This window comes from Neolamprologus multifasciatus, chromosome 8 (genome assembly GCF_963576455.1).
Source record: "Neolamprologus multifasciatus chromosome 8, fNeoMul1.2, whole genome shotgun sequence".
Classification (NCBI taxonomy): domain Eukaryota; kingdom Metazoa; phylum Chordata; class Actinopteri; order Cichliformes; family Cichlidae; genus Neolamprologus; species Neolamprologus multifasciatus.
The window spans coordinates 5,295,410-5,307,173 of record NC_140446.1 but is presented as its reverse complement, the minus strand read 5'-3'; the positions used below and the strand labels follow the sequence as shown (position 1 = coordinate 5,307,173).

The 11,764-nt window shown below is 38.8% G+C and overlaps 1 protein-coding gene across 1 annotated transcript in view; it reads right to left on the bottom strand.

The window, feature by feature from the left end:
- myo1d (myosin 1D) overlaps positions 1 to 11,764 on the bottom strand; it is a 133,609-nt gene that overhangs the window by 100,009 nt on the left and 21,836 nt on the right. Inside the window, exons 2-11 of the mRNA XM_085169613.1 lie at positions 10,589 to 10,797; positions 9,471 to 9,564; positions 5,815 to 5,980; positions 5,428 to 5,481; positions 4,144 to 4,239; positions 3,258 to 3,374; positions 1,251 to 1,454; positions 748 to 893; positions 328 to 442; positions 1 to 171 (exon numbers count right to left, since the gene is read on the bottom strand). Coding sequence (XP_085025739.1) covers positions 1 to 171; positions 328 to 442; positions 748 to 893; positions 1,251 to 1,454; positions 3,258 to 3,374; positions 4,144 to 4,239; positions 5,428 to 5,481; positions 5,815 to 5,980; positions 9,471 to 9,564; positions 10,589 to 10,797 — 1,372 coding nt within the window. The remainder of the gene's footprint in view (positions 172 to 327; positions 443 to 747; positions 894 to 1,250; positions 1,455 to 3,257; positions 3,375 to 4,143; positions 4,240 to 5,427; positions 5,482 to 5,814; positions 5,981 to 9,470; positions 9,565 to 10,588; positions 10,798 to 11,764) is intronic.

Here is an 11,764-nt window from a genome sequence, read left to right as displayed (position 1 = left end):
CTTGCGGCTGGTGTAGTGGGCATGCTTGGCCAGCTTCGTATTGAGTCCTTGCAGAAAAACCTCATCAGTGACTTTGCCCACATTCATACAGGCTTCATCCAGCACAGCAAAGATGCCCTTATGCTGCTGTTCCACCAGGTCAACAATGATCTGGTTATTGAAGTAATCAATCTAATAAAGGAAACAAAGGAGTAAAAGTAACCATGATGAAACGAAAATATGCAAGCAGGCAAATTAAATACCATATGATGATGTATGAAAGGATTTTAAATGAAAACTACTTGATAAAACATGTTAATGATCACTGAAAGAGTATTTTCTTCTTACGTGTTTCCAGGGGATGCCTTCCCTCTGATACTCCTCCTGTTCCTGCTTTAGCACCAGCTGGATGAAGAGCTGCTGCAGCTTTTCGTTACAGTAGTTGATGCAGAACTGTTCAAAGCTGCAGCATAAATAATAGTAACATTAAATGCAATGTGTTTTACAATAAGATACAAAGACAAATGTATTGGATTCATTCAGATGTATCATATAAAAGCTGAGGAACCCATGATCAACACTTCCATTGGTAAACAAATGCACATAGCAAACGAAAATAAGAGGAAAATGCGTGGCGGGACTAAGATTATAACTTTCAGCTAAGATGAGAATGTATTTGGTTTCTTGACAGTGAAAGATGAATTTTTTTTATATATGTGTTCCTTTTTTTTTTTAATATTTTATTTAATTATTCTTTCTTATACAGACCTGTTGTTCTGGAAAATCTCAAATCCATAGATGTCCAGAACCCCGATGACAGTGTTTTTCCCGTGGATTTTGGCGTCATAGTTCCTCACCTCAATGATGTCATTGATGCGATTCACAATCCAGCAGAACAAGCGCTCATACATGGCCTGTGGACGACAAAATCGCAGCCTGAATTGTTTGTTTTGGACTCCTTGGCAGCTTGCTGGTGAGCAAGTGCCTCGCTCATGGGCACAAGATCACCCAGTGTGCAATTAACAGTTAGAGAAGTTAAATGTCAAAATATATGAGTCACAACCCACAGTGCTGGTCCTACAATTGCCCACATACATTACATGCTCCACAGTCTCCAGCCTCTGTCTCGAGTCATAACACTGTGACTCATGCAAGTGTGAATCAGTGTGAACAGCAGTAGAAATATCACCAAGCACTGAGCAAAATATCACAGCCCTACAGGTGCTGACCCACAGGCCACCGTGAACATATCGAGTATTCACAGCAATAACCTTGGCTAGCGCGTCCCGCCCGTAGTTGGCCTCTTGTGTCGTGTGCTGTTTTTCAATGACATCCCGTCCCGTGGCTACCGTGCGATAAAGCAACGCCTTCTCCACGTTTTCCTCCTTGGTGGACAGCAGCTCCCTGATCACAGACACCAGCTTTGTGCTCTCTATCAGGGTCACATCACCGTCCACTCCGAATGTCAAATTTCCCTAAAATATAGAACAAAGACAATAGCTTAGTATTTATGGCATGAAATACTAAAGTAAAACTTCTACGCTACGTGAGAAATTTAACTTAAATGAGGAACATATTCTGCTTAACGCAGCTAAACTTTAATAACGTTGTGGTGCTCGTCTTTTAACGACCACTAAACTGAAATAATTTTCAGGAATTTGCTTTGAATAAACAGACAGAAAAATCATAAAACAAAGCATAAACAACATTTTAAAAGTGTAAATATGATCTTATTATGCGACAAACACTATATACAGTAACAAAAATAAATAAAAATTCTCATTCACCAAACACAAATCAGCCACATCAACAAAACCACTGTCAGGTGCACCGAATAACTCATTGTCTCGTTCCTTATCAATCTTCAGGGGAATTCTTGGCTCCGTGTATTCACATACCACCCACTTGAACACTGATGTAGCCTTAAGGAACCGCTCCCTGACTGGACTGGCCTCCCACAGCAGTACAATGCACCCCACTACACTAGAGATTTTATTTAGGAACACCATAAAAGGTCCCAAGTCTTGACAACCTCCTACCAACCCCAGAGGCCAATATTAGGTGGGTCGCTTTAGTATTGGGGCTGGGCATTTAATAATTCTTCTGATTTATCCCAAGTAATATAGTAATAATAAAAGTAATAAGAGTTTGTACTAGAGCAGGGCGATATGACCAAAAATATTTATCACGATATACATTTGAAAATTTGCGATAACGATATAACTGACGATATAATTGACACGAGACAAAATACTTTACAACTCCACAACTTTATTAGTGCAAAAAAACCATCAATGTATTTTCACTTAAACAAGCAGCTTTTTTTATGTGCATTAAAGTTATATAAAAATTTAACAGTGCAAATGCAAATTCCTCGCTGACAGTTTAACCAAAAGGCATTTCCAGTGGAAACTGGCCGACTCAGCATAACCATGTATAATATCCACAAAACTTAAAAAGAGGTTATACACACACAATACGGTAATATTATGTTGAAGCACAGTACGTATCACTCCGTGAGGCTCCGCCTACGATAGCCGCAATGCTCCGAAAATCCATCAAGCAGTGCGGCTTCGTAGCTTAGCAAAGTCGTACTAAAACATTTGACAGATTTTCGAGCGCCGTGTACATAAAATCGTTTCCAGGTCAGTAAACACAACCAGAATTCATACATAAGGCACACGGGATTATAAGGGGCACTGTCGACTTTCAGAAAAATCAAAGGATTGATTTTAAGTGTGCCGTATTTTCCAAAAAACACGGTAATAACGACGATCTGCTAACATGCTCTACCAAAAATAGTGCTTTGTTGTGTATCTGACGGACGAAAGCTAAACCAGTTCCACACCACTGAAGTTGCAGCATTTTAACAAACCAGTTCTGGTTCATCCGTTTCATTCAACGATCCGCTTTCGCTCTTCTCATTCTGCGTCGCCACCATGTGCGTATGTAAACAAAGGCACTGCGCATGTGCATTTTACCCATATTCTATCGCGATATTTCATTTTCCTATCGTTGCCCAACATTACACCGGTATTACTGTGAACGGTATAATATAGCCCAGCCCTAGTTTGTACTCTGGGACATCTAAGGAGCTTGGAAAGAAAAGCGAGTGGACTTCTTTAAGTTTCTTGAAGATGCTTCACCTCTCATCCAAGAAGCTTCTTCAGTTCTAAGAGAAGTTTCCATGACCTGGATGACTGAGAACCATCACAGACATACACTGGGACACAGCTGGCAAAAGAAATAAGCAGAATTGTCGTATTACTGGGCATTACCAGATGCAGGATGGTTGCCAGGATCTTGTAAACAGTCTGAATCTCATCCCCTGTGAAACCGATCACTTTCATGGCATCAGCTACAGCTTTGAAATCAGCACCATCGTTGATGCAAGACTGGAGAGAAGAAGAAGAGACACTGGAAGCAGATCAAAACAAATAACTGGAAGGAAACAGGAAACAATCAGCAAAGCCGGAGTAACATCTTTTTAACATTTATCCCCCTTAATGCTTCAATGGAACAAATACAGATGTTTGTAAACTGTAACATTGCATACTATGTTTTTCTGTTTAGTCTTTGTGCTTTCTCCTTTCTCTTCTAATCAATCGAGTCAGGATATCACGTGTTAATTAAATAACAAACCAGCTCTTAGCTGAGATGCTTTGCTATAAAAACAGAAGTCGCTGAGGCAAACTGTGTACAAACCGCCACCTCGGCTGTGTGGTGGTGTTTTGTTCCATGACGTCAGGCAATTTGTTGCTGTCAAGTGGTTTTGTTCCTACTCATTAAGCTCAGGCAAAGACGGCAACACACAGCAAAGTCTAAATTAAAACATATCTCAAGAGACCACAGTGAATTTAATGCACCGTGACTTTGAATTGTTAATCAATGAAATTATTTTTTCCACTTGTGCTCCAAATATGGGAGTTGCGTGGTTGTTTCAAAAACGCTTGTAAACTGTGGTCAGGACAGACACATCTGCAAATCGTGTGCTTGATTGTATTTATCCCAGTGCAAACAAACTTACTGTCACGCTGACATTCTTTTAGGGGTTTTCATGCTTTGCCAGTTCTATAAACACATCTTAATAGTTTAATTTTTTAAAAACAAAACCACAACAAAGTTCATATGTGAATCGCAATGTATATAAATTGCCTAGATTACCTTAAGCTGGCCTCCAACTTTGATGAAATTGTATGCTTTTGGGTCCTTCTGGATGTGAAGCGAGCGTAAAAGCGAATCTGGAGCTCCTCTGAGTAGCTAGTGAAGGATAACAAAGAAAATACTTTGTTGTTTTTAATGCTGTTGACTGAAACTTTGGACACGTTTACTCATATAGAACAGAAATATGCTGCAGCCTGAGCCATTAGCAAGTTAAGCCATTTAGGAAAAGTAAAAAGAAAAAGATGTTTACTCCATGGAACTTTTCCAGAGTTCAGGAAGTTGTCTAAATGATACCCTTAACTAAAAATGTTTTTATAAAGTTTGCTTTTCTGGTTCAAATAGCAGACCTATTAGTATGCTCCTCATGCAAGCAATAAACAAACAAAAACATATAAAACAACCTAGAGTGCAGAAGAGGGCAGCCAGACTAGTTCTGCACTGCTCCTACCAATTTGCACGAGATGCATAAACAATTATCTGGACTTACCGATAACTTAAAGGCACAGCTTTTGTTATATATGCACAAAGGTATCATGAAGTCTAGGCCATTTGTTTTGTGATAAGAAAAGTGTTTGAGTATCTGAAACAGGTTGCCAAACATCAAACAAAAAGAGTTTCATTTGACAAGTTTCTACGGCAACGGTTGTGGAGTTTATCTCAATGAGTTTCTGCAACTATTTAATTTCTGGAATTTCTTTACCAACACAGATTGTCACTATTGTTTCTGCGCTCTTTGATATTAGCGGAATATTAGTGTTGTTTTGAAACATGTTGATGTCTATTTTTAAAACTGACTCCAGGAAGAGTAGCTGTGCTGTGTTACAGCCAATGGGGGTTCCTAATAAATAAACAAATAAATTCAACATCAAACAACCTCAACTCACTATCCTCCCACATTTGGGAACAAAAGGTCTTTTGACTCAGAAATGCTGCAGGGATTCAGAATCCTGCTGCTGAGTCTGTATTTTGCATATTAAAAAGGGGACCCTGTGGAGCTTTTCTAAAAATAAACTAAAATTGTGTTTTCATCCAGATTTCCCTGCCAAAATGTGTTGTCTGTCTTCAAGGTCCAGCTAACCTGTTTACATCAGTGTTTACTAGGTTGCAGTTTACTTTAATTGCACTCAGTGTTTATTGTTGCACTACTGCCCACTGTTGATCACTGGATTAATGAGACACCGCTGCATTTGCATTCATGTGAATCCATATGTGCATGCACAGGGAACCTTTAACAAACAACCTTAATGATTACATGCAAATAAACACAGGTGCACACATATTTACCTGGTAGAACGAATGAAAGCTCCTCTCGCCTTCCTGCTGGAAAATTACCCTGGACTGTTTGGAAAATGAACAAAACGTGTGTCACATAATGCTCGAAGCCTTGTCAACCAAGAAAAAACAAAATCTGTAACTATCACTGCATGATTTTGCTTTATAAACATATAAAAATAATATGGTAGGGCTAGGATGTCAGGCAGTCACTCTGGAATTGCACAAACAGAAAGAACAGACAGAGACCGCCCGGGGTAAGCTTGGAACAACGTGCTCGGCAACTACTGCAACAAACTCCAGGCACCTTCATTTTTATGCTGAAAACTTTTGCACATGCACTTAAAATAGTTTAGGATCGTCATGCACTAATCAAACAAAGCCAAATGCAATGCATACCTTCTCCAGCAGGTAGTTGTTAATATGGCCTCCGATGGGATCCCCCTTGAAGTCAAAATTAATGTCCATGTATTTGCCAAAGCGGCTGGAGTTGTCATTACGGTTGGTTTTGGCATTGCCGAAGGCCTCCAACACGCAGTTTGATTTCAGCAACATGTTCTTTACTCTGTGGGACGGCATCATGATATTAGAAGTTAAGTGGCTGATTATAGAGGACCTAGTATGTATATTAGTTACCATGGTTATGTAGCCATTATTTCAACAGCTGATGTTTGTGTGTGTACATGTCAGAGGTAATATAAGTACAGACATTCTTCATTTAAGCAGAAGCTCAGATAGTTGTGTCAAAAAACACTTTTTACTCAAACTAAAAGTGTAAAAGTACAGGCTCTGAAATGTACTCGAAGTAAAAAGTAGCTCTTTGAGGGCATTTTCAAGCCATCTGAATCTCATGTTATACTAATATACTAATAAAATAATATTAATGGGAGAGAATACAAAGTTTGTTTCAACCTAAATTCTCATTCTTATGAATCCACACAGCCTGAAGCTTGTGCAGGATGCAAGCAGAGAAAAACAAAGGCGTTTTTTTAAAGGCACCGGTCTGCATGATGGATAGGTGACTAAAGAGAAAAGTGAAGTTAAAGTGGCATTTGATAGGCAGGGGAATCCTAGTGGTGCAGCCTGGGGGGAAAGAATCCCTTAGACACTATAAAGCTGAAAATACAGACACAATTCTGTGAGCAACTCTAATCAGCATCATCATTTTAAATTCAAATTTATGTCTGCTACCCTTTATGTAATCTAACACTGACCATGAACATCACAGCCACTCTGCACCAGTGCAACATCCTCCATTCACCACAGTAATGCAAATTAACCTGCTTAACCTGGACTAACCTATATTTAACTGCTGAGTATTTTCATACAACCTTTAAATAAAAAATAAAGTTAGTATACTTTAATTTTACTTACAGGATGTTTCACAATATGAAAAACAAAACACATGACATCAAAAGCCCCAAAATAACTGAGGACATGACATATAAGCTTGAAATTTCCATTTTATCAAATGTCACTGAGCAGTCTATACCTTTAAATATAACCTGCCGCCTTCTTCTCACTCACTATGTATTAATAGACCTCTCTGCATTGAATCATATCTGTTATTAACCTCTGTCTCTCTTCCACAGCATGTCTTTTATCCTGTCTTCCTTCTCTCACCCCAACCGGTCGCAGCAGATGGCCCCGCCCCTCCCTGAGCCTGGTTCTGCCGTTTCTTCCTGTTAAAAGGGAGTTTTTCCTTCCCACTGTCGCCAAAGTGCTTGCTCATAGGGGGTCATATGATTGTTGGGTTTTTCTCTGTATCTATGAAGCGCCTTGAGGCGACTTTTGTTGTGATTTGGCGCTATATAAATAAAATTGAATTGAATTGAATTCTCCTGACATGCCTTTACCATCTCTGAGTAAACATATCAATCAAAAATCCCACTCTGGATCGTTCAGGCCCACTGTAACGAGTACAGTTCTATAATAAATGCATAAATAAGGTTTTTTGTTGGTGTATCTTGTGATGGATACACCAACAGGATTGTTTTACATTTTATTGTTGAAATATTAAGTGTTAAACCTAAAGTAATTAGCCTGTTTTAAAAATGTAAAGAGTATTAAAAAAAAAGATACTTGTCTAAAATGTGGGGAGTAAAAGTTGAGGGAGTAAAATTTAAATATTGTCGGGAAAAAAAAGCAACTTAAAATACCGTACCGAGTACTATAACAAAATATTTACACTTTCCAACTCTGGCCTACGCAAACCGTGTGAGACAAAAGCTGCTAAAACAAAAAAATAAACTCTGTTTCAAACTGTCTTTTTGTCTGTGCTTGAATCTGTATGGAAGTGAAAGCAGATATGACACATATGGTCATTTCAAGCTAAAAGCTTCAGCTGTGAGAAAAAAAAGTCCCGCCCACCTGCTGTCAAAGCATCTGTTTGCGAGGGATAGCCAGTTAGAAAGAAGTCAAATTAAAAAGAGGACAAACAGCCGCCAAGTTCAGCCAATTTAAAAACAGTGACTCATACGGTCTAGTATGTGGATCGAGGTAATTTATATAGGACATACATAAACATAGCCAACAACTTTAAACACTGTGTACACAGTAACTTACTTTAGTGCCTTTTTGGTAAAGACTGTATACATAGGAAGCACATCCTGTCCACATACATTTCCTTTAGAATATCATTAGTATGTGAGTACGCAGTCAAACTCCTTCTACCCATCTACAATTTGTTATTTTCTAAATATCCTTTATATAATCAAATACTATACTGTTCTATACTCAAGGGTTTTAAAGCATTGGCTAATTATACCATCCTGTACTGAAATGTAATGAAGTAAACCACCAGCTGCTTTAACCTCAACGATAAATAGAAAACACAATTCTAAACTTTGCTCTGTGAACAAAGAAATTTATGGATTTCAAAATGTTTATTCGTGCATAAAGTCAAAGGAGCTTGCAAAGAAAAGCGTCTGGACTTCTTTAAGTTGTTTGAAGACGTTTCACCTCTCATCCGAGAAGCTTCTTCAGTTCTAAGGTCAAATGGTGGAGAGTCCCAGATTTAAACCTAGTGGGAGTATCCCCCCCACAGAGGGACAAAAGGACCCCCTGATGATCCTCTAATCGCCTGAGCCAAGGTGTGGAACTGGGTGTGGGTCCCAATCAGCCAGGGTTTCGGGTGAGTTCATTGTGAAACCTGGCCCCACCTTATCATGTGAATTCCTGAGGTCAGATGGCCCAGGATGTGAGTGGGCGTTAAGCCGTCTTTTGTCCCTCTGTGGGGGGATACTCCCACTAGGTTTAAATCTGAGACTCTCCACCATTTGACCTTAGAACTGAAGAAGCTTCTCGGATGAGAGGTGAAACGTCCTCAAGCAACTTAAAGAAGTCCAGACGCTTTTCTTTGCAAGCTCCTTTGACTACGATGACCTGGATGACTGATAACCTTCACAGACATTCGTGCATAAAGTTTTAGTGTCTCTGCATTTGTCAGCACTTTGTATTCACCACCTAAATGGTTGACCGTCAAGGCTTTTCCAGCCTTTTCCCTCGACCTACATTTGGTGGACTTTGCACCAAAGCTGCTCTACTTTCTTATTATCTTGATGATTTTAAGAGACTGAAATAAAATCCGACTGTAATGTGATGCAACAACTTCTGTTTGCACAGTAACAGCTCACACCTATTCACTTATCAGTGGCTTTGACTAAGCTTAGCTGAGCTGTAACTATATCCCACTATGATCTAAAAGCCTCTGACCACTTGCTGATTTACTTCTAAAATTAAAGACTGACTTAATTTTTAGCAACAAAACCTGTGATAAGACCTGCGAGTAGTCATCGTTGCACTGGGACTGACACAAAGAATGAAGAGTTAAATCCTGTTTACTCAGAAATGTGTTGTGAGACTGTTTACACCTTCTATTAAAACATACGCGCCTGGTTGTTTTTGTTCAATAGCCATAACACTGATTATGTGATAAGCTTTCTGCCCACAGAAGTGGTGATGCATAACAAATGGAACTCACAAGAAAACAACTTCCTTTCTGGTAAAATTCACCATGTGTTTATGTGCTGACAGTGTCCATAAGAGCTGCTCACCTTTCAACTTCAGCCCTCTGATTAGGATTGGTAATAGCAGCAATGTATTGCATTATATACTTGCTGGCTTCTGTTTTTCCTGCTCCACTTTCCCCTGAAACAAAAAACAAAACAAAACAGTTTAATAGCTGTTTTTTTTTTTAAATAACCATAAATCATGTTGGCATCTATAATTTTGTGGTGTGTTGCATGCTCTGCAAATTTAACCAACAAAATACACGGGTACGTTGGTATGGGTATATATATATTTGTAGGTTGTGTATCCTTTGAGGTGTTAATGGGGTTATTGAAAATGTGTATATGTGCGTATGTGTATATACATATGTATGGATAGATAGAAACATATATGTACATATATATTTTAAAAAAATGAATAATAATAAAAAAATATACACATGACATATAATGTAATTGCAAGGAGGTATTTCTGTAGTCTATTGATTACTAGATAGTGGAAAAGGGGTGGGATTAAATAAGCTTATGCTTCTTCCTGCTCCTTTTTGAACATGAAAGTTATTTGTAGTTGTGGTTGCTTGTTTTCCTTTTGTTTTGCTTTGTTCATTTGTCTCTTTTAATTCTATGTTGTTGTACTTTTTCAACATGTTCAAAATAAAGATTCAATCAAATCAAATCAAATCAAGTGGTTTAAAATGCTGAATATTATAAACAGACACGAGTTGAGACGTCCATGCTGGTGACTAAGACCCATAAACAAATCCCAAGCTGCAGTTTTTGTTTTATATTCATGTTATGCATAAAACTATTTAATTCCACATTAATTATTTTTTTATTTTACAAATAATATTTGCCCAAACCACATGACAGGATGCACTCATGGCGTGATCTCAGGATCTGAGGGTCTTATTTCCCTCTCTGACCACTAAGTGGTGCTTCATCCTCTCTGCACTCCCCCAGCTTGTGACCACATGAAACACTTGTTTTAGACTAAGTCACAGTGACGTGCCTATCATCATTTTCAGCTGAATTGAGAAGACAAAACATCCGAGTCATGAGAAGACAATGTGTGAAGTCAACAGCGCAAAAAGAGTTTCAACAAATGCTTTGCAGATGTAAAGGTGTCTTTTGTCTGGTCTGTGCAGGGGGGCTTCTCGTGATACCTGAGATGACAATGCAAGTGTCTTTGTTCCTCCTCTTCATGGCTTTGTAAGCAGCGTCAGCAATGGCAAACAGGTGTGGCGGCCTCTCGTAGAGCTCACGGCCCTTGTACTGTTCTATGACGTCCCGGCCGTATATGTTCATGGCACGGTAAGGGTTGACGGACACCACCACCTCGCCGATGTAGGTGTAGATCCTCCCCTTCTCAAACCTGAAGAATATAAAAAAATGATTTTTTTTTTATTGATAATCACAACCAACAAGATTAGATTGTAGGGCTGGGCGATATATCAAGTTTTTTTTTAAATATTGATATATTTTCAAACGAGATATAAGATGTGACAATATTGTTTATATCGATATAGTATATGTTACGTTATAATTATACTTGTGGAGCCGCAAGTTACGAGTTACCGCGGATCGCCCCGTGCGTGGGGCTGGACGGCGTCAACGTGTTAGCAAGCTAACCGCGCTAACGAGCTAACCGCGCTAACAACCTAAAATCCTTTCATTTTCTCAAAAATCGACAGTGCGCCTTATGTATGAATTCTGGTTGTGCTTACTGACCGTGAACCGATTTTATGTGGTACACGGCGCTCAGCAATCTGTCAAAAATGTTTTAGTACGACTTTGGTAAGCTACGGAGCTGCACCACTTGATGGATTGTCGGAGCATTACGGCTACCGAGGAGCCCCGCGGAGTGATACGTACTGTGCTTCAACGTAATATTACCGTATTGTGTGTGTATAAGGGCCATAAATGGCACCTGTTAAGAGACATGGTTACAAAGAGGATTTCAAACTCCAGGCTGTCAGTCACGCAGTAGAACTTGGGAACAGAGCAGCTGTGAAATCTGTCGGTCTTTGTTATTATGCTCATCCTCTTTTTGTTTACATTTTGACTGCACAATTGTGAGCTTTTTGTTATGCACAAAAACAACATTGTTTTCTTTTATTTATGGAGCATTATTATTTAATAAATGCTGATAATTTATTTTTGAGTAATTTCTTCATGTACATCTATGTTGTATGTTAATAAAAGTGCCTGTGTGACATCTGGGACACAGCTTTGACTAAGAACTCTCTTTTTGTTCTTACCTTATAGCTTTAAAAAAAATATCGAGATATATATCTTATATCGCCATCCAGCTAAAAAATATCGAGATATGAATTTTGGGT